We start from the raw sequence: 23,458 nt of genomic DNA on the forward strand, positions 1-23,458 counted from the left end.
GGACGCTGCAAAAGGCCATGGACCCACCGTCTTTTGACAAGTCCACTCCTGTCAAGACATCCCAAGATAGGCCTTTCCAGAATTATTTTAAAAGGGAAACCGGGGGGACGCCTGGGTGGCTCAGTTGGTTGAGCGGCTGCCTTCGGCTCAGGTCATGATCCCAGCGTCCTGGGATCGAGTCCCGCATCGGGCTCCTTGCTTGGCAGGGAACCTGCTTCTCTCTCTGCCTCTGTCTGCCTGTGCTTGCTCTCGCTTCTCTCTCTATGACAGATAGATAAATAAAATCTTTAAAAAAAAAAAAAAAAAAAAAAAAAAAAAAAAAAGGGAAACCGGGGGACCTTTTGCCTTACAGTCAGCACTTTGGACAGACCTGTAAAACCACAAATCCAAGGAAGGGATCTGCTGGCATTCTCCGTCCAAATGAAGGGGCTGGGGCCTGACCAAATGGAGTTGACTAGAACCCGTGGCTCAGCCTTCCATGCCAAGCTCTCTGCAAAGCAAGAATGCCCGAGAGGTAGAATGGAGTTTTATTTTCCCTTTACAGTGCCTTTCCAACACAGTCACCAATTATGTAGCTCTGAGGTTTCATGCTCTCACGCTCTGGAACTGTGGAGATAGCATGCAATGGCCTGTCTGCTCTCCACTGAAATATTCCCATGTGAGGTAAGAAAAGAGCAAGACAATTCATTTATTGAATAAAAGTTGTCCTCCACACGCTCGAAGGACATGTTCCAAAGTGCCCCAAGATGGAGTGGCCTTAAGGGGAAGGGGTTTGAGATCAGACACCTGGGTTCACACGCCAGCTCCACCCTCCAGGCAACCAATTCGTGTTCGGTGTTTTTCAACCTCATTTTCCCCCATCAGTTAAAAAAAAAAAAAAAAATCCAGTCACATGGAATTGCTCATGACCAAAGGCACCTGGCACAGAGAGGACTCAAATGTCATTTACCGTTTCTTTAAAAAAAACTAATTTAGTCAATTGTGTTAGTTCTGTTAACTGAATTATATCTTGTCTGTTCCTGCATATATGTTCCCTTGGAGACCTATACATTTTAGCAAAGGAAAACTCGGAATCAAGACACCAAGGATCTCATGGCTGGTACAGGGCTGGGGGTCTTGGAATGGTCTGTGGCACAGAAACAGGGACCTTCATCCCATTTAACTGCTCCATCACCCTAACTTTGGGATCTGTCTTCAGCTAATCCTCCACACTTCTACTTCCTATTAATCTCAAATAAAAGAACAAAGTTAGGTTCACTCTTAAGTTACCAAAGCTTTGTAATTTTGAGATGTCTCATCTCAAAACTAACAGCAAAATCACTGGACTCTAAGAGGGAGTCTCCAAGTTCTGATGAACTCCAAGTTTTCAGTGATGATAATCACTGTCCCATTAAGGAGCTAAGGGCCAGGCGCCCTACACGCATTCCCGCGGAGCCCTCCCAACCCCCTCCTGAGGTGGGAACTATTATCCCTCGTTAGGAACACTGAAGCTCAGGCAGATGAAACAACAGAAAGGCTGGGTCTGAAGCCAGTCTGAGCCAAGTGCTGGGCCACACGGCCTGGCGCTCGGCTGGCTTTGTGTGTCCTCCCCCCCATCGCACTGTCCCTCCTCCTGGACCCGCCAGCCCTCACTGCTTGCTACAGCACTGACAGCTCGATGCCATCTTGTCCTGCGTGGGGGTTCGATTTAACTCATGTTGAAACTGTAAGCACCACTGGGTCCCCATCCTCAAGCACACAACTTAATAACCTTTAAGTCACAACTGAGCAAAGACTTACAGATTAGGAATGGCTTTTTACTGGGAAAGAACTTTAATTAGCATACCATTGATATTTCAGCGACGTTTCCATCGAAGTTGAAAACAATTTCTTTCACTAAGCCTCAGAAACTCTGCACGTCTCACTTTGGATTCTGCAGATGCAGAAATATTTGTTAAGTGAGTAAATGCATGTGGGAGAAAGGTACTCAGTTTTGACTGGTCCTTAAATGCCTACAAACTTGGAAAATGCCTGCGGTATTATCCAAAGTTGAGACAACCTGGATATAAAGAGCTTGAAAAGGAAGGAGGATAAAGTAACAATTTGGCTGCCCCTTTTTGAGGGAGGGCAACAATGTTCACTAACACGCGAGCTGTGCCTGCCGTCTTGGCCGCGCTTCTCTCACAGCCTCACTTTCCATAGCCGGAAAAGGGCTTAAACAGATAGACTGCTTTTTTTCATACGTTGACCACTGGCCGTAGCGAGAAATTAATTTCTCGTCCTGACCTACTACATACACACTTCTATCTGCCACAGATTTCGTGAATCACTGCTCATCGTTAACTTGTGCAACACTTTACCCCGTCAAGGTTTCTCTTAGGAAAATACTGCCTGCCACTCACTGAAATTGTCACATAGTCCCCTATTTACTAACGTGTGAAAATCACCTTTGGTCTCATACTAAGAATAATACTTTAAGAGTAGGAAGGTACTTTCCATCATCTTCTTCCCAATAGTGCTTAGAAAATGATGCGATTTCTCCCACCGTGTGTACATAGCAATGATCAGTGCCACCTCCTCTGTCGTTTTCCAGGACTCCTCCGGCTGGTTCAGGAGCACACTAGTGAGAAACACTGTTTTTAGGAACTTTGCAGGCTGCAGCGTCTTACGATGCGGCCAACGGTGCTCTGACTCTCCTTAGTGGGTCTCCCATCAAGCTGTGAAGTGGAGCCATAGCTACTCTTTTAATTGATCTTTTCCTGCAATAAAACTCATGAAGTCTCCTGCCCAGGCCCCTCTCCCCTTAGGCACAGAGGTGGCCGGGCCAGTACTGAAAAAGTTTTTCCTGGTGTTAACCTAGAAGAAACACAAAACGTGAACTCTTTTCTGTGGGCTGTTCTGCAATGTTTGCACAGTCTGGGCTTATCCTGTGTCTGTCACCAAGTCCGAGAGCTTGAACGGACTTAGGTTCCCAGCACTTGAAAAATGCCAGGGCAGACATGCAGTCTCTAAGCAAAACCAAGAAGTACGCAATTAAAAACTTTGTTTGCACAGATGCGAAGGCATGGAAATTTATACGGCAAGGTCTGAATTCCAAAGTTTGTTTGTTTTAATTACACACCCAACCAAATGCATAAAATTTCACAAAATGAGTGTCATGAAAATGTCATCTGTTCTATTTTTAGCCTGAAATATGGAGCTCTGAAAAGCAGGGCTGTCATAAATTTTCACACTTGGGGATAAGATGACTTCTAACCAGGGGGAAAAACACTCCCACACCCAGATCTAACAGTGGTAAACAGTTTTTATTCAGGCAATGAAACATGGAAAAAATATATTAGTAATCATTATAATAATTTCATTTGTGTGAGTATAACTTTTACAAATATTTACCTGACATATAAAAGGGAAAGTACTGTGCATATAAAATTTATGTAGATGATTATTCCACACAACACAATCCTGATAGCAGTAGTCAGTGCAGCGTTCGCTCCTTGGGACGACAGGCTCCTCGCACGCGGCTCGGCGCCTGCGGGGACACGGCAGAAGCACGTGTGCGGCTGACATTGACTTGTTGGCACGTGAGTACAAATGGGCATCTACTGGCAAACACGCTTGCTAACAGCAACACTGAAAGGTTTACTGCTGCCTCTGAGGTTTAAAGGAATGCCTGGATCCCGCCCCCTGGGTGACCAGGACAGCGTGGAAGCCGCGCGCGTGGCCGGTGACCCGCAGGTGGCCCTGCATCTGGACTGGCTGCGGTCCCGGAGTTCACATCCGTCCACGTCCACGTGGAAATTACTGACAGAGCATCTGCTAACAATGGGACCGGGACCTACTCTGTGTATGTTTCAGATACCACTGACAGGCAGAGGGGGACAAAGTGACACCTTCACGGCCCTACAGTGAAGAGTGGATACAGGGGAAGTTTGAGCCACACCTCAGCTCTGTGCCTGGCCTCCTCCACACGAGTTGGAACCAATACTTGGACTGCCACAGGCCAGCGTCACACGCGACACCTCCATGTTAGAACTATAACCAGAATATATATATATGTATATATATATATATATATATATATATATATATGTAATAGCTGTAACCATATTATAGTTAATAAAGTTATTCCTTAGGAATCTTGTTTGTCCAAATCTAACTGCATGCTAAGAGGCACAGACATGGGATCGCATTTGGATGAAGAACTACGGAAAGTGCAACCTTTAGTCTCCGGAATGCCGGCTCTGGGCACGAGGGCGTGGGTCTTCCCTGGAAATGCTGCCATTGACATATCTGCCAGGGAGACCCTTAGAGAGAAGTGTGTAGTGTATCAGTTCCTTTACCTGTACTAGGCGGGAGACTCAAGGTTTGAGAGATACATTGCTCTTTCAAAGCCACTGGAATGTGGAGGCCAGTCAAACCTTTTTGGAAGAAGTCTCCTCAAAATGCTACTTCTTTTAAATCTTTGAAGAAGATGACTTCTTAGACCTTTGGCTTGGCATTCTGGGATTCCCAGACTATATTTTATTCTTTAATAAGCAAATAATAATCTGATATCTTTTAAATTCTTTAGACTATATACATCTTTACTTTAAAATCCTTTGCCTAAATCATTTACTCTTTCAACACTTAGTTTCTCTCTTCCCAACAAGAGGATAAAATAAGAAACCCACATCGTCCGAGAGCAAGCTCGCACGGTCACAGACTACAGAGGAACGATAGTCGTGTACGACTTGGGAAACAGCTACCAGTTGTAGTGGAGAACCAGAGGAAATAAACAGGGAGCATCAGAGCTTCTGCCCCAGCAAAAAAGGCGTGCTGAATCATCTCCATCCACAGCTCACCAGACTTACCAATGCCAGCTCTTTAAAACTCTATTCTGAGCTGCAAAGCCACCACTGGGTCCTCTGTTACCTGCCTTGACTGAAAATGTGTGCTTCACTCTGGCTGCTTAGTCAGCCCAGGAATGTTCTGGGCACTTGATGCTCCCTGTGTATAAACAGTGCTAATGCAGGGCTGTCCAAAAAACGTCTTAAGTATTTATGTGAGGGTTGCACAAAGTGTGGGACAGGAAGGAAGGGTAACTGGCTGGAAAGAAAATTCAGCCTGAGCTAGCCTCCAAAATGAAACGTAAATCTCCCCTTAGATTCCATATCATTCTGGAAGGCTGCCAGAGCCTCAGAGTTTTTCACCATCATGTGTTTCTGCACTTCCTAATTTGGGCTGGGTCTGAAGAAGCTAGATACCACGTGAGAAAAATGGGCTTCTCAGTATTTCCAGAACAGTTTTACAGAACAAAAGGTTTGGACAGGTCACTGGGTTCCAGGAGCTTCTCCAAATAAAGTAAATCTCCGGACGGCTGACCAACCAAATGGCAAACTGTTCGGTCTGTCTTGTACTAAATCTTCCCATTAAAATACTTTTAGATAAAGACTATCTATCTACATGTTGGCGAAGTCAAAAACTTGAGAAATAGCTCTGGGTTCAGAATCTCAACAAGACTGATCACCTAATACCCCCAAACCTATCTGGGACAGCAGCTTCTTTCACCTTCCCTTCCCATTCTTGTTAATGGGGTTTATTACCGCCCACCTAACAACTCAAGAGCCCTCACATGCTTTGAAGCAAAATTCTAGGCTATGTTCTTACTCTTTAGAATTTTGTAAGTTTTTTTTTTCTCTTGCTTATTTTTAAAGAAAAAAAAAAACATACTTCTTTCTGCCCAGGATATTCTCTTGATGTACCAGCTGAGCAAGCTACATTTTTCTTCTTGTTGGAGAATATCCACCTATTAAGTGAGAAGGAAGAACATTCCCTTGTAATGGCCGTTGGCTGAGAAGCCAGTGGCAAACTTGGCTTAAACAGGGCCCTTTCGTGGTCCTTGGACAGCAACCTCACTTACTGGGGTCTTTTTAGGGGGCATCTTCCACCAGCGTGCTAGGGAAGGATTGTCGTCACCTTGGTTTTAACACACAGCTACTTTTTTTATATACATAAGAAGCCTAAATGGAGGACGATGGATTTAGAATGGAGACCACTATAAAAGCCTTTCATGCTTAAAACAGATCAATATAAAACAAATAAACATGGATATCTCAGCAAAACACAGCAGCAAAAAGGTTTGGCAACACTTCTTTCTGCAAAATGCAAAGTGAATTTCCCTAGTAGTGGAGGACTGAGAGACATCAGTTCCACCAACTGGAGACACTCGTACATCGCGGATACTGTGACTCCAGTATCACACTCACACTGAAGCACAGTGACTGCTTTCAACGCCCAAATGATTGTCAAGTCATTTCTCCAACTACAGATCATTTCAGTTGTTCTTTTTTTGTACAAAATATTAAGACAGTAGGCTTTAAAATACAGCCTAAGCACCAATTACGATAAATGCATATTGGCAAGACGTGACTTCTAGCTTTAAAAGACATTATGGACCTCCCTGGGGCTAACGATTGCACCCATGTGAATAGTACACTGCTAAAGAAAAATGCATTTTTCAAGATCTATAGAGGTTCTCCACTAGGCACAATTCATTGCTGAAGTTGGATCATGCAAGAGTTTTTACAAGAAAGGTACGAAAACTTACATGTACTGAATATAGTGCATATCACCATGAAGACTTTCAGGGTGTAAGATTAAGACAAAAGAGTGCTTTCAAACACTGCATGGATTTGGTTCTGCCTACCAAATGGAAGGGAGTTCACTGGTGTTACATGGAAAATGTCCGTCTTAGGGCTAACAGTCCCATCACCCTGACCCATGTCCAGGAAGAACTTGAGGAATTTGGTCTTGTGACTATGGTTTTGTTCCCTGCGCTCCTCTCCTCCAGGATCCAAACGCTCTTTGTTTAACAATATTCAAAATGTGCTGATTTTTGGAGTGGCTCACAGGATTTTTATAGCCCATTTTATTAAACACTCTATTAAGTTTGAAAGGATTTTTTGCCTTTAAAAAAAAAAAACTGAAGAACAATGCATCGCACTTATAAAAACTCAACTGTTTCCTCACCTAACAATCACTAGTAGGGTTACAATTACCTTCTAACTCAATGAGATCACCTAAGCCTTTTACAAGTAGATTTTCTTTGCATATTTCACATAGAAAGATGGTGAAGAGTCAATGCTGATTTTGTAGCAACAAAGAGAAGCAGAGGAGACAGAATGGCTCTGGGACAGACTTGCCAAAACTTGGCTTAGAGGGAGTCCCACCAGCGCTGCCCTTCGTGCAGTCTGGGACTGACCCCAAAGGGGCCACACATGTCAGGGCTGAGGTGTCCAAATACCAGGGCAACGAAACACTGTGGCAAAAAGTCTTCCCCAGATGTAAAACCCGAGTCTGGGGTCTTCGCACCTTCAATTCCCCAAATTCTGAGGTTGGCATTCTGGGCCACGACTCTATTTCAAAACAGGGTTTTACATCTATGGAAATACACTCTTGTGTGGAGAAGCTCTTATTTGACTCTGCTTCAGAGGAAAAAACAGCAGCATATATATAAGCATATATGTGTGTGTGTATGTGTGTGTAGAAACAGGTACTAGTCCCTTCTTGTTTATAAACTAGAAGTAACAATAGGCCAAATTATTTCCTCCCTCAAATAAAACTACCAATGCTGAATGCTAAATTTAAAAGATGAAATAAATAGGTCACCAAAAAATTCAGACAGCTGGTGGACAGAAGATGATCCCAAACAGGAGCCACAAAATCCCAAATTTAACGTGCTTGGAAAAGAAAAGACGACTTTTAAAAATGGACTAAAGATAGAGAAATCACGACCCCAACCTTAGCAGCCTGACCAAACCTGTCAGCGGACAATGCTCAGACGCTATTCCTCCCGGGACTGTGCGATGCTCTAGGGCTCCTTCCAGGGCTGTTGTGTTGGCAGCAAAGCGGGACAGGCAGCAGTAGGCATGTGCTTTTTAAAGTTTTTTTTTTTTTTTTCTCTGCAAAGGGACAATTATTCCTGGATAAGGCAAGATAACTGTGGTTAATAGAAAAGCAGCCAAATGCAGATCTGCTGAGCTAACGAGGGAACTCAGTCTGTCTTCCCCAACTTTGCAATCAGCTCATCGCAGATTTTCGTTAGTTCCTCGATTTCTTGGTTCTGAAAGACAAACAACATGGTTATGTCGGCCACTCCACATCCTGAGATCAAGGCAATGACAACTAGTCCCAAGACTGGCTACATTCTGCCTAGACATCCTAGCTCGGTGGTTCGTAACATTTCTACATCAGAGACCCTTTAAAGAAAGGGACCCTTCTCCCCTGAAAAATGTTCATGAGTTCACAACGTCATGCTTCAGTTGAGCAGGGGATGAGGGTAACCACTGGCCCTCTGCAGCTTGCCCGGGAACCTCTTAGTTCTCAAATTTTCTTGTTATCACAGGAATCATCTGTGATATTTGTTACAAACACAGGTACCTGGGACCTCACTCAGCCCATCAGCACCTCCAGGGACCTGGGATTCTGGAGTCTGACTATGCCAAGGAACAACGTCTAGGGGTTAGCAGACCCCATGATAGAAACCCTTGCTTCAGCTAAATAGATGCCATAGGCATGAGCACATAATTGAAGATACAGTAAGAAAAACACCAGAGGCACACAAAAAAATGAAGTCTAAGAATCAATGAATAGTGAAAAATAGGGACCTGATTTTTATCTGCCTGCAGCAGAATTTCTCAACCACGGACGGCACTGCTGACATTTTGGACTGGGTCAGTGTTTGTAGTAGGGACTGTCCTATGCATTGTTACATGTTGAGGGGCGCCAGCTGTGACAACTTAACATGCCTCTAGATGCCACCAGTGTCCCCAGGAGGGTAAAACTGCAGTGAAGGGGCAAGATGCCTTCATGTATTATGCCAAAAAAAAAAAAAAAAGGAAAGAAAGAAAGAAGAAAAGATAGCCCCAGAGCCTAAGAAGTGTCTGGTCCCCTAAACTTTAGTTAATGCAATTTCCTCTCTGCATCCGTCCTGGGGATGTTTCCGACTCATATGCTTGGGAATTAACGGTCTCCTTGTTTGTGTCCACCTGAATCAGTTCCCAGGGGAGCTGGATCAAAGTGTCTGGGCAAAAAGACAAGGCTTCTCTTTCATCCAAATCCACTACAAGCTAACCTCTGCCAATAAGGAAAACCAAGTGTCTCTCTGGTTGTCCCACCACACTCCTCTGCGTACCTTCTGCTGAAGGGCTCTTTCCAGGGACTCCACCTTCATCTGCTCCTTCCGGAGTCCGGCATGGAGAGCTGCGCTCTCAGCCTTTGCTTTTGTTCGAACCTGAGCAATCTCTTCATTGGCTCTGTTTGTGGCGTTTTGTTTGCAGAATAAAGGGACAAGAAGCACCTGGTTAGTCATCGGCCAGAGCTAAGGAGTCAAGATGCTAACCACTGACATTTGTGAGACACAGACTAAAAGAAATGACAACACAAGGGAAACATCGGTGACTTACACCATTCAATTTAAATTTATAAATATTCAATTGACACACAACTGCTAAGGACATTTCCAAGGTGCAAACCAGTGGTGGAATTAATCTGATAGGTCATAATGAGTTCAAAATTTATGTCATTAGAAAATGGAATCATGTGACAGTTTCTACAGCAATCTTAGATTTTTTTTTTTAACTTAGGACAATAGCAGGCAGGGTCATCTGTGGGACTGTCACAGCTAGAGAGTCAGGACACTAACCACTGTCATCTATGACGCTAGAACTTAAAGTAACTTCATTAATGAGATACAAAAGAAATTTTAAAAACTATATGTCAATTGATAAATAGCCAATTAATTGACGACAGGATGCTAAGAATGCTTTCATCAGAAGCATGAAAATTTAAATGATAAACTTTTAAATTTATCAGCTTGGCAAATATTAACCAGGATGATCTTATTCTGTGATGGCCAAGGTGCCAGAAAACAGACTCACCAGCTGCTGGGGGAAACGAAAGCTGGTGCTGTCTTTGTGGAGGGGGATATGGTTGCAACTATTGTAATTTAAAATGCATACATCTTCTGACCCAGCAATTCCCTTGAAGTAACATATCCACAGCAATACTCCCACTCTGCACAATTGTGTACACAAGGATATGGACATTCCATTGTTTGCAATGGAAAAAGGTGTGAAACTATCTAAACGCCCATCGGTAAAGGAATGGGATAATCCTACAACCTAATAAAAATAACTAGATGGAACTACATGTTTTGAGATAGAAAATGGTCATGATATACTATTAAGTGAAAAAGGAAATTTGTATTTTATGACTCCGATATTATGAAAAAAAAAGTCTAAAGCCATTTTGGGTAGTATTTGAAAAGGCACAAAGAAAAAACTGGAAGAACACATTATAAACCTTTGGTAGCAGCACCTCTGGGAGCAAGAAGGAAAGAAAGGAATTTGAAATGATTTACAAACATGAAGAGGGAGAGGAAAATGTACAAGTAGGTATTACTTTTTAGCTAAAAAATAAAGTTGGAAGCATTCTTGAGACTATTCCTCAGGACAAATTCCAAATGTGCTGGACTTAAGGGTTAAAAAAAATAAATGAAGTCATAAAAGTGTTAGAAGGAAAACATGGGAGTATATTTCATATTCAGCCCAGAGAAGATCTTTGTTACCACAACAGAAAATCCTGAGTAAAAGAAATAACTGACAAATTTCACTACAGAAAAATAAATTCCTGCACATCAAAAAACACTAGAAGGCAAGAAGACAAATTAGAAAAATCATTTACAACTCATATCACAAAGGGCTGGCCTCTTTAGTGCATAAATATAACCATATATATATATATATATATATATATATATATATATATATATATACTGACAATAGAAAACTGGGCAAAGAATAGAATCATTCACGGTAAGGCTAGTATAGGTATAGACAGTTGCTAAAATATGTTCAATTTTATTCCACAATCAAAACTACATTGAATAAAATAAATGCTCTATTTGCTTATCAAAAAAAGAAACCCCCAACTAAACTGAAATACCACCTTTATCAATTGGATTTGCAGAAAACAAAAAATTTGGTCTGCTGGCTAAGCCGTAGGGGGAAGAGAAGCTTTCGTACTTCACATAGGGATAAACTGATAAATGTCGAATGAGGGCAATTTGACAACACTTATCATAATTACAAATTTGTATTATTCTTTGGCCCAGTAATTCCTTTTCCAGCATACAGAAAGCTCACCAAATGCATGCCAAATGATAATAATCCAAGGTTCCTTATAGCAGCCCTGTTTGTAGTGGCTGGGAAATAACTTGAGTGTCCCATAGGAGAGGGGTTTGGTTAAAGAAATGACACATTTCAACACTGGCACACCATATGGCTGTTAAGAAAAATATGGAAGCTCTTCATGGATTGCTATGGAAGGATTTCCAAAATGCACTGCTAAATGAAAAAAAGCAAAGTATGCTGTCATTTGTATAGCAAAGGGAGAGTCTTACCACAGTAAAAAAAAAAAAAAATGGTAATCACATGGTGTGTTGGAGGTGTTAGTTAAGGCCACTGTTGTGCGATACACAGAGCAAATCAACAGGTTGTACACCTTAAACTTGCACAACCATTTATGTTCATTATACCTCCATAAAGCTGGAGGAGGGGAGGCCAGAGGAAAAGGGATGGGGAGAGAGAGATAAAGTGTACCTTTTTATTCTTTTTAATGTTTGAAGCATGTGAAGATTCTACCTATTCAAAAAATTAAATAATAAAAGGCATGCACGCACACACACACACACACCAATGCAACCTGGAGTTGCCAAACAAGGTTGAGGGCTTTTTGGGCCTTTTTCAGTCTTCCCACCACACCATGAACCGTGAAACAGATTTACTGCAAGCTCTCACTTGTCTAGTTTTTCTTCTGCGTGGATCTTCAGAGCCTGGTATCGCTGTTCCTCTTGTTTAACTCTGGCTAAGTAATCCTGAGCACATTTTTTCAAGGCTTCTTCATTCTGTTCCAAAGTGACAATTTAAAATAAAAGGAACTGGTCATTTTATTTTTCTCCCCCTAGTGACAAATCATGTACCCGAGTTTTTTTAAAAACAAGAAAAGCTAATTAATTCAGATGCCTTTAGGTTATATTCCACGATAATTCAAAACAGGCACAACTAATTCTTACTGAAGAAATTCTAGATAATTTCTTCATGTATAAATTTTCAAAACATAGTAAGTTTCAGTTATATCAATACACCCGGTTTAGGGAGGCCGTCATTCAAAAGTAAATGGCAGGGGTGCCTGGCTGGCTTAGTCAGTAGACCACGTGACTCTTGACCTTGGGGTTGTGAATTCAAGCCCCATGTTGGCTATAGAGATTACTTAAAAAATAAATCTTATAAAAAGAAAGAGCTCAAAAGTGAATGTCAATCTCAGTCCCCTTTTAGGTAAGTTGGCCATTTTCATTTTTATTTTACTATGAAAAAAAAAAAGAATGTTCACTGCTACAAATGTGTCTTATTGATGGCATGCAAATAAGGTGAATCAATACGCCCACTTACATGTAAATTTAAAGGAGCCTCGTTAGCACAGTAGGTAGCGCATCAGTCTCATACACGTAAATTTAAAACATAATACTTATTTTCCTCTAGAATATGTAGCCCGAATTTTTCAGTGCAAATATTCCCTTTTCTTATTTAAATTAAATTGGTAAATTATCAAAACAATTTCTAGAATTCTCCTAAGGTCTGAGGGTTCCACTTCTACTACACTCCATGCCACACTCTGGCTGTGGCCTAACCCAGGAGGGGAATGACCAAGACAGGCCACTTGGTGGGCCAGATGCCTGAACCACCACAGAAAGAGAAAAGGGAACAGAAAAACCAGCCTTCCCTGGAACAGAAGATACAAGGCCAATGAAATACAGACCCCAATCCCCTATAGGCTAGCCACACGTTTGGCATGTATGTTTAAAGTTCCATTACTGAGAAAATACACTACTAAGGAGGCAAGAGGAAAAGGACATGCTACCTTCTTGAACCCTTCCAGAACACCTTTCAGGTTCTCGTATCTCCTGAAGAGATCAGAAAGGGACCTTTCCACAGAGTTAAGGTCAGCCAGGGCCTGCTCCTTCTCCATGGTCAGTTGCTGGAAGCTTTTCTGAGAGGTCATAGTTGTCCTCTGCTCATCTTCTGTGAACCACAATCAAAGGTAAAGGCAGATTCACACAACAGATGGTTATCAGCTGCTCTCTGTGAGCTAAGCCATATTCTTGGTCGGGGGACTCAACAGTGGACAAAACAAAGTTCCTCTCAAGGACTTACGTTAGTGGCAGATTCAGATCATGACAAGTGATGGGGGAAAACCAAAGCAGAAAAAGAGAGGTGGGGTTTCTTTTTCAAATAGAGTGCCTCTCTCAGAGGAAGGATTTGAACAGGGACGCAAAGAAGCTGAGGGTGGGAGCCATGCAGCTACCCAGGAGGAGAATATCCCAGCAGGGGAACAGGGGTGGCAAAGGCCATATGCTGGGGAGGCAAGATGTGATATGGACTGTAGAAAGTATGATTTCAGTGCTAAAGTAGAGAAAGATTCAGGTAGTCAGTCAGTCCTGACAATACTGGCTGCAGAGTTTTCTCTAAATTCAATGCAGGAGCACCGACCATCATCATTTTGTAAAAGGTATCAGTGCGTTAGATAGAGGGAAAAAGTACAACTTGCAGCAGAGTAAGGACTGCACCCAAATGAAGACCCTGTCCAGGAGTACTGTGATGTGGGTTGGCGATCAACCTCCTGGGGGCCAGGTAGAAGGGTTTTTACAAAATTCAAGCATTCGCTAGTCTCTACAATGAACCTAACGACAGCTGACGCTCATTACTTGTGGACTGTGTTTTTGTGAATTCATCTACTTGCTACAACTTATATGTAAACCCAAAACCAGTCCTTCTGCTACATTTCTGGTCATGCGCAAAGGGGCAGAAAATGTCAAGTCACTTGACATGCACATTCTCGTCTAAGGCTAAACTGGCTGACATGCTGTCTCCTTGTTTCATACTGTAACAAGTGTCCTTTTCAGGCTATTTAGTATCATGATTTTGTATTTTTGTGCTTCCTGTGGGTGATTTTGTTGCCTAAAATGGTCCCCGAGTCTACATGGTGCTGAGGTGCTGTCAAGGGCTTTGAAGAGCTAGAAGGCTATGATGGAGAAAATACCTTCATGGGATCATCTTCATTCAGGCATGATCTATAACACTGCGGGCCATGAGTTCAATGTTAATGAATCAGCATTAAATCAAATGTCTTTAAACAGAAATACACATGAGACAAGATTATGTACTGACAATGATGTTGTGACCTGAGGCCCACAGGAACCTCACCTGTACTTCCCCTAAAGCAACAGCTCAGTATTTGCTAATTCAGTGTTTGTGGCAACTTTGTATGACAGAACCACTGCAAACAGTGAGAATCAACTGAATCTAAAGGATGGACAAGTGGAAGCTTGTGTTCTGATTTGAAGATCATCTATGCAGGGATGCCTGGGTGGCTCAGTTGGTTAAGCCACCACCTTTGGCTTAAGTCATGATCCCAGCATCCTGGGATGGGGTCCCCTATTGGGCTTCTCCTGCTCTGCAGGGAGCCTGCTTCTCCCTCTCCCTCAGCCTCTCCCCCTGCTTGTGCTCTCCCTCTCTCTTTCTCTGTCAAAGAAAATCTTAAGAAAAAAAAAAGAAAAGAAAAAGAAAAAGAAAAAAGAAAGCAAGCAAGCAAGAAAGAAAATCATCTACAGAACCTATGGCTCACACCACAGAAAAAACACGTCTGGGGTGCCTGGGTGGCTCAGTCAGCTAAGTGTCCGCCTCCTGGCTTTGGCTTAGGTCATGATCTCAGGGTCATGAGATTGAGCCCCAAGTCTGGCTTCCCAGTCGGTGGGAGTCTGCTTGAAATTCTCTCTCTCCCTCTCCCTCTGTTCCCCCCGCCATGCGTATGCACATACTCGCTCTCAAATAATTAAATAAAACCTTTAAAGTAAACAAATGTTCTTACCAATCATTTGAGCAATGGTCTTTTCATATTCAGCCACAATTTTCCTTAAAAAAAATTATCAGAAGAGAATTTTCAATGGAAATTTGAGAAATGCTGCTCTAAACAATTAAACACAGTAACAAACACGTGAACATCATATAGAATGTTCAATGAATGAATATCTGAGTGATGTTCACATGAACAAATTTTATATAACCCAGTTATCTGCTTTGGGGCTTTTAATGTTAATGTAAGATTTGCTCATTATTGTTAAAAAAAAATCTTTCTAAAGATTTTATGTTAATAAGCCTTTTATTCTATTTATTTTATTCTATCTATAGAAAATGCCCTCAATTTCTTTTGCCCCTCATGTAAATGATCTCAAGGAAATACATTAATTCTGCCTAGACAAATCAATCTTTCACTAAATAAGGGGGTTCCCATTCTTGGGGTTTTTCCTAAAAGTCTGATCTGAGTTCAGGCTTTCCAGGCCCCCATCCACTCTTTTGGACAGTCAGTCACAAGTTCTATTTTACTGTCCTAGTTCCAAAAGCATTTCAACTATTCAAAGACTTTAAAGATCACCCTATCACATTAGCCTTTCTTTTTGGCCAAGTGCAATGAAGTTTCCCTGGACCTGTCCAGTGAGATAAGGGCTCTTCCTTTTGACCCCTCATTGAAAAATGATGGCTCCCCTGCCCGTCGCTGGTGGTATCCATCACGTTGGTCCAAGTTTCTTCTGACGGCTGCTGTAAGCTAAGGGCAGAGGCTGTCTCTTCCTCTCCACTACACACAGCACAGGAGCTCACACCCAGTAAATGCTCACAAAGCAAGGAATACAAGAGCTACAAATTCGATTGGGCATAATTAAAATGTTTCTTCATCATTCAAGTGCTGACTGTACAAGTATAGAAATTATGCTTTTTCTTCTTTTTCCATACTATCTTTAGTTATTTCATAGCTTCTAACTCTCCTTTCTAAGGAATGAACAGCAAAAAATAAAAAAGATTTCAATTTAAGATCAACCAATTTTGTTTCCCCTTAACATGCTTTTTATAATCTATTTGGTAGTTATGAAATTTGAAGCCATCATGCATAACTGATTTTAAAAAAGCGTAACAAATTATATTGCCTCCATAACTGAATATGTCAATAAATCTTATTATTCTGTAGTTTAAGTGGATTTTTCACACAAGCTAAGAATTATGTGGGTTCTGCTTACTTGCAATGTTCTCGACAACCCACAAGAGGCTACAGTATTTGAATAACTGGTCAGCAACACTCTTGAAAAGACATTGCCAATCACAAATTAAGGTGCAAATATCAATGCTGTCTAGTTCTCAACAATTGGTTCTGTGATAAGCAAATACTGTCATTACTACATTTATATTAAATCTAACAAAGCATAATAAAGAGATCCAACCCCTCCCCCAAACCTCTAGTCTAACCTCATCTCCAAGACTTCTTGTCGGGTTTCTTCGTATTTTTTCTTCCATTCATTTGCTTCAATTTCCTTAGTGATTATCTAAATTATAATAGAGATAAAGCTTGGTTAACCTACTGAATCTACTACAGTTTGAATTTAAGATTGGAAACTGAAAACACACAACCAGATCCATCCTGAGACATTCAAGCTACACTGGGAATATCGACCCTCAACATCTGTGTACAATATGCACAAGCATTTGGAAAAATGTCCTCTCTGCCCCATAGGATGGTGGAAATGTAGCCACCAAAGTAAAGGTGAACAGAACATCCCCCAGGAAAGTTCCAAGTGATAATCACCATCTCTAGGAATTTAACCCAGGTCCAGGGTCCAGGGTCTGCCTCCCAGCTCTGCAGGCCCAGAATCTTGATTCGGACAGGACACCAAAAGAAGAGCCATCAGCCTGGCAGAGACTCACCTTAATCAAATACTAATTTTACTTAGGATAAGAAGGAGAACTATGACAGCATCAGAGCATGACCAGCACATTCTCCTTTACATAGATTTCTGAGCATTGGCAATAATGGAGTCATAACTAGGGGCTCAGAAGTTCAAAGCCTCTAGCCAGATACACCTGTACCTTACTGCAGGCGGGTTCTTGCTCCTCAGACCAGCACCCAAATCCCTGTTTGGGACGCCCTTACTAAATCGTTACCTCAAACTCCATGAGCATGGACAGAGCCTTGAGAGGCATCACTGTTCTTTTATTATACTTCTCCATGCTTCTTTCTTCCTAATTGATACATTCTTTATTTTGGTGCCTTAAATCAGAATCTCAATCAACTAGTAGCCTACCCATCTGCTTCAGGTGTCAAGGCACATTCTTGCTCTGTTCCATTAAGCAGTCATCATCCCATTGTTTCACTCCTGGGAGGAAGATGAGGTCATTTTTCTCATTGACAAGATTTTGGTAGGACCTCCTCACCACTGCTTCCAAGTTTTGACTATAGGATCAGCTGATATCCCTCCTTATCAACCTAATGCTATTTTGTGAGGTTCTTAACTACTCGTATTGTATTATAAAAATAACATCGCTGCACTAAGGGACTTTCCCTTCTTAAAAAAAAAGGGGGGGGTGAAATCATCAAGAGACACATAAGGCAAACTCATAAAATACAGCACAGAAATATAATGCGAGAGGGTAGTAACTGACTAAGAGCGCATGATTGTGTCTTTCATTTTTTTTTTGATCACCCAGGAAAGGCCTAGCAGTAATCTATTTAGTAATCTCTTGAACAAAGGCTGTTCAAGAGACACAGGAAAGGAGGAATTTAAGAGTGAGCTGTTTAATTAAAGAATGGATCAAAGTGGGAAGCAATTTTATATTATTGCAAGTCTGCACTGATTTAGTTACATATGTGGGAAGAGTTGGCAGAATTCGACATTTAAAAAACTTCAAAAGGCTGAGAGATAAAGAAGCGTGGTTAGCTTTCTCCCTAGGACTACTGCAATGAGAGTTTTAAAGGGAGCCCTTTCTGTGAGCTACACAAGCTGAGGAAATAAGAACTTCCAGCTGGGGATAACTCAAGCCAAACAGAGATGGGATCTCCCTGTGGGCGCATGGGTTTCACAAAGACAGGGTGTGATAAGTGGACAGAACATGAGGACTTTTACCTCTTCTCTGATGAGAGTGAGCACAGCTGTCTTATCTGATTCACTGAGGCAGATGCCATCCAGGGGGCTCTCTCCTCCACAGGCCACAGACACGGGGGCCTTCTCCAAAGAGGATTCCAACAGTCCCTGAGGGGGCAAGAAGTTACACTTAATACCTCCAGTCTTCAGGTTCCCAACCCCAAGCATCCTTCAATAACTTCCTCATTACTCAATTGATTACAATGTTTAAAAACATGTTTGAAGACAAAAACACAGCAGGGGAAGCTTTCAAGAAAAAAATAAAATAAAATAAAACCTAGTTACAGTACTACCTAAAGGAAAAAGCACTCAAATGAATATGAGTATGAGGGGAGCAAGTTAACTTCCATTTAACAGAGGGCCCAGTGAAGTTTTCTTCTTATCCAAAAAGGAGAAAGTGCAATTATCACAGTGACCAGTCACCAAAGAACCGCATGCATGAAAAGGAAAAATGTCTCATTTTTCAGGGGGCTTCTGGGGATGATGCATTCCATGTAACTTTCCCCCAAAAAAGTATCAACTTTCAAATACCGAAATAGCAACTTTTAAACATACTGATACTTTCATGTACCTCTTTAGTCACTTTGGATGGAAATGTTTCTAAAATGGACTAGTAACTTTCAGGCCTCAGGAAGTAGAAATGGTACACACACATCTGAAGGCTGACTCCCCCTGCCCCTAGCCCCAGAACGATTCAGGGTCACCAGGAACTTCAGTTGCTCTGCAGTGACGTCTGGTCCTGACCCAGCAATGCTGTCGGGCGGACAGCGTGAGTGGTCCCTGTACAAAGTGGCCACAGGTAAAGCCCAGATCTATGCCTGCACTTTCACTTTTTTGGATTCTTCCTGGCTGTTAAGTTTTCTATGTCCTTCTGATGTAGCAGCTTACTTTTATGGTAAATTCAGGTTCCAGAAAGCCACAGTGGTGACTATTTTTTCACATGAACGTGGACTTCATTCTCTGCTCTTTCATACAAGGCATTTTGGGGGCTACTTCCTCCCATCTGTGTAAGTAAACTTTTTTGCATAAATAGGAAAAAAGCTGTTCTAGTAACATCAAAAATGCCAACCCAAGTGACCTGTCAATAATCTTAACACTCTTAAGAGTCTGTACCACCAATAAGTTAGTGATTGATTATAATTAATCAGTTCTCTGGTGTCTTGTTTCAACCAAGACAGAACAGAAAGTCCAAAGCCAACTTAGACCAGCAGTTTTTTAAACTTTTCATGGTCACTACAACTCACTGTTTCCCTAGAAAAGGCTAAAAAAAATTCACACATAATTTTTGCATTTAGCTTCATGTAGAGGGGCCCAATACAGAAGACCTTGGCTCAGGCCACGGAAACAAGAATGCGAAAGCCACAAGATGGCAGCCCCCGTTTCAAGCAGCATCTGCAGGAAAGCAGTCCACCCTGCTGACAGGAGTTCATGGTCCCCCCCCAGAAACACTATCTTAGGGCAGATTCATCATTCATCATTCAAAAGCCACTTGTGCGCTTTTGAATCAAACATGGCCCCTGATGATACCCACCGTCCTGGTACTCATCCTCTTATGTCATCTGGTTGCCTTGAGTCTAGGCTGGACCTGGGGACTCACTTCTAAAGGGACTACAGTAAAAGCCATGGGATGTCACTTTTGAGATTAGTTTACGAAAAGACTCCAGCTTCCACATCATGAAGGACTCTCTGTGGAGAGGCCCATGTGGCAAGGAATTGATGTCTCTGAGACATGCTGACAGCCTACTGAGTGAGCTTGGAGTGGCTTCACCCCAAACTGAGCCTGGAGGTGACCACTGCTCTGGCCAATACTTTGACCGCAGCCTGCGTAAGGTCAGAGGCACCCAGCAGAACCGCCCCAGGATTCCAGAGCCAGAAAGGAGGACATCAGAAATGGTCTTGTGGATAATGAATAAACCTCTAGACATCTGAATCAGTCCATTAACGTCCTGTGCCATGCTTCTCCTCAAGAAACTTTCTCATACTCTTGCTTCCCATGAGCAAGAGCCTATAGGGAGGTAACGCTCTAGGTCAAGCTGACACATTTGGTTCACTTTGTTGTTAAATTTCTGATTCTAAGTTAACACATTTTAAAAATCACTCTTTTGTGTTTTTATTAGTTGAAACCAGAATCCACAAGTCAAATCAATTCTAGGAAACAGCCCTCCTGTGACCCTCAAGTTAGCAAGATTTTTATTTTGCGAAATAAGCCAAAAGAGTTTTCTTAGTAAGGAAAATATAGTCTGTTCTAGAGGTTGGTACCTCATTCATTTGTTGAGGGGATAAATGAGTTGTCTGCCCACTTGCTCAACAATTTAATGCAGATAGACCTCATCTGGATGCATCTGCCCCCATCTGCAGCTTGCGGCCCTCCCTTGGTCACTCCCTTCCACCTGACCATGTGCTGCTCCCCTCGTGGCTCAAAATGCAACAGTTCTTACAAGAAATGTATGGCCCTCGCCTATTTTAGCCACCTTTTTCAAGAACCCTAGGATTTACCTTTTTACCTTCTTTAGTCCTTTATATTGCTTATCAAACAGCAGAGAAAGCCTACAGAATCTACCATCACAAAGAACTGACCAGACCATCTCATCCTGGGCCAGGCAATCTATTATGTTTAATAAAGATGCTAACCCAATCAATGAGTCCCAGCCTTCCAAGTGGTCTTGTTTCATGTCCCCTAATCCTGTTCCCTGTTCCCAAAGCATTCAAAATTGTGGGCCAAGAAAGACCTGTCTCCAGGGAGCCTGCTTCTGCTGCTGCCCCTGCTTGTGTGCTCTTGCTCTCTGTCAAATAAATAAATAAAAATCCTAAAAAAAGAAAGAAAGAAAGAAAGAAAGAAAGAAAGAAAGAACCTGTCTCTAGACAGTGGAACTTAATGCAGTCCTGGTTGCAGACAGGCAGTGAGCACAGATACCACCAAGGAAACCTCTCTGCTCGTGTCCTTGCAGTGGAAAAAAGAGCACCATTAGTCTCTCACAGCAAGCTGAGCTCATCCCATCTTTTGTCCTTGAACCCACTTGAGTAGCACCACACTAGCCACAGCACTCTAACAGAGACATCCTTGGAAAAACCAAAAGAACTCAACTTTTAAGAAGTTTAAGCCTTCCTAAAAAAAAAAATAATAATAATAAATGGATGGACACCTAGGTGTCTTAGTTTAAGGCTCTGCCTTTGGCTCAAGTCATGATCTCAGGGTCCTGGGATCGAGCCCACATTGGGCTCTCTGCTCTAAGCTCCGCATCAGGAGCCTGCTTCTCCCTCTCTCTCTGCTTGCCTACTTGTGATCTCTTTCTCTCTCTGTTAAATAAATAAATGAAATCTTAAAAAAAATAAACATAAAAATAAATTGACCCCAACGGAAAAATGCTGCAGACCAATAGCTGATACGCAGGATGAGACCGTCCACGCACCACTGATTACTCTGGCCTTGATCCCTTTGCTGTGGCCACCACCACCTGCTGGCAACGAGACTGCATCAGGAATGCACTTCCAAGAAACAGGGAGGCTTAAACAAGTGAATGCTAGATTAACCAGATTTCTTTTTCAACGTTTTGAACACTGCCATTGCCTTATATGATGCTTATTCCACATTCTAGGAAGTAGAAATTCCTTGATTTTGGGAACTCCATTGGGATTACTTTTAAAAGATCACAACAAAAGATATGTTCTTCAGCAGCTGGCTCCAAAGACAAGTATTCCCCATTTTTCTTTCTTGTTCAGTCTCCCCTCCCCCCTTCCTGGCAGCATCACCCCACCTGACAGTGGCCTAGCACTTTGAGCTCCCATTTGTGACGTCAGCACTGCCTTTCACCCCATGACCACTGGGCCAATAGGTGCTCTCCTTTATGGATGAAGCAGCTGGGCAGCTGGAAGCTGAACCACGCTGTTCACAATACAGGGGAAGCCACCTAGACCTGCACCTGCACAGACCAAGGCTTGGTCCACTTGGCACAACCCGCTCCCATCATGCTTTTGCTATTTTTACAAACTGAAAATACAAGAAACCACTCCCTTATACTTGCAAAACTTCTAAAGACACTGGCTTCCCCAAGCACATAAGCAGGCTCTCTTAGCAGCGGTATGTGTAACGTCAGCCACTGGTGGGTGGGGACAGCAGGCATCCCTCCCACCCACAGATGAGGCAAGACAGGCAGAAGCCCATGAGCGGCTATGCTGGGATTAGACGACCTGGCTCCCAAAAGAGTGATTTTGTCCAGAAACAAACATCACTAATGTGTGAGGCCCTTGTGGGGGGACAATGCTCCCGAGACCCTATGTGCTTTATGTATATCTTCCTTCTGCCCATGTTTCCACAGCCGCCCCCTTCACCCATCTACCTTCATATTTGCTCTTCATGTCGTCTAGGGAATCACTATGGGTCTTGGCCTAACAGTGAGTCCTGAAAACAATTTACTAAGACATGCAATCTGCGTTAAAAAATGAAATAGAGGGGGCGCATCGGTGTCTTAGTCAGTAAAAGTGTCTGTTTTTGGCTCGGGTCATGATCCCACGGTCCTAGGATCGAGCCCTGAGTCAGGCTCCTGGCTCAGTAGGGAGTCTGCTTCTCCCTCTGCTCATGCTCTCTATCTCAAATAAATAAATAAAATCTTTTTTAAAAAATGAAATAGAAAAGAAAAATATCAGAATGAATCACATGAAGAAAGGTAGAGTGTTTTGTGCAATTTGTTTTATATATATATGCACATATGTTGTGATGTGTCATTCATATATACATATTAGTCAAGATGAAAAATATATTTTTACTGTGAATTAAGGTAAAGGATGCTTCATTCAGAGCTTCAACTAATCGTACAGCTTCAACTACCCTGTGTCCTAAAGGCCCTCAAATTATTAAAGATTAAAATTATTAAAGATTCCATTTATTTGAGAGAGAGGGAAGGGCAGAGGCAAAGGGAGTGCCTAAAGCAGACTCCACTTTGAGCTTGGAGTCTAACGCAGAGCTTGATTTCACAACCCTGAGATCACAACCTGAACTGAAACCAATAATGAAAGGCTTAACCCACTGTAATACCCAGGTGCCCCCTGGGTTGGTTTTAATAGATTTGAAGGCCGGGGCACCTGGGTGGCTTAGTTAGTTAAGCCTTCGACTCTTGGGTTTCAGCTCAGGTGGGGACTTTGGGCCCAGGGATTTAGGCCCGAGTTGGTCTCCACGTTCAGTGGGGAGTCTGATTAAAGATTCTCTCCCTCTCCCTAACTCGCAAACATGCTCTCTCTAAAATAAGGAAATAAATTTTGGGGCATCTGGGTGGCTCATTTGGTTAAGCGTCTGACTTTGGCTCAGGGCATGATCTCAAGGCCCTGGATTCAACCCCACCTGGGGCTCCCTGCTCAGCGGGGAGTCTGCTTGTCCCTCTGCCCCTCCCTCTGCTTATGCTCTCTCTCTCTCTCAAATAAATA

At 42.5% G+C, this 23,458-nt stretch overlaps 1 protein-coding gene across 11 annotated transcripts in view; it reads right to left on the reverse strand.

Moving 5' to 3' along the window:
* Nucleotides 1-3,265: 3,265 nt before the first annotated feature.
* TACC1 (transforming acidic coiled-coil containing protein 1) overlaps nucleotides 3,266-23,458 on the reverse strand; it is a 115,211-nt gene continuing 95,018 nt past the window's right edge. For 10 of the 11 annotated variants that reach the window (XM_013059266.2, XM_013059265.2, XM_045070923.1 and 7 more), the window contains 7 exons: nucleotides 18,023-18,148; nucleotides 16,371-16,447; nucleotides 14,944-14,987; nucleotides 12,937-13,097; nucleotides 11,817-11,923; nucleotides 9,152-9,272; nucleotides 3,266-8,080 (listed from right to left, as the gene is read on the reverse strand). In XM_013059266.2, coding sequence (XP_012914720.1) covers nucleotides 8,012-8,080; nucleotides 9,152-9,272; nucleotides 11,817-11,923; nucleotides 12,937-13,097; nucleotides 14,944-14,987; nucleotides 16,371-16,447; nucleotides 18,023-18,148 — 705 coding nt within the window. In that variant the 3' untranslated portion in view covers nucleotides 3,266-8,011. Of the gene's footprint in view, nucleotides 8,081-9,151; nucleotides 9,273-11,816; nucleotides 11,924-12,936; nucleotides 13,098-14,943; nucleotides 14,988-16,370; nucleotides 16,448-18,022; nucleotides 18,149-23,458 lie in introns of those variants that run through there. The other variant, XM_045070925.1, reaches the window with a different exon arrangement.

Source organism: Mustela putorius, unplaced genomic scaffold (assembly GCF_011764305.1).
Source record: "Mustela putorius furo isolate JIRA1106 unplaced genomic scaffold, ASM1176430v1.1 tig00003976_pilon_pilon_pilon, whole genome shotgun sequence".
Classification (NCBI taxonomy): domain Eukaryota; kingdom Metazoa; phylum Chordata; class Mammalia; order Carnivora; family Mustelidae; genus Mustela; species Mustela putorius.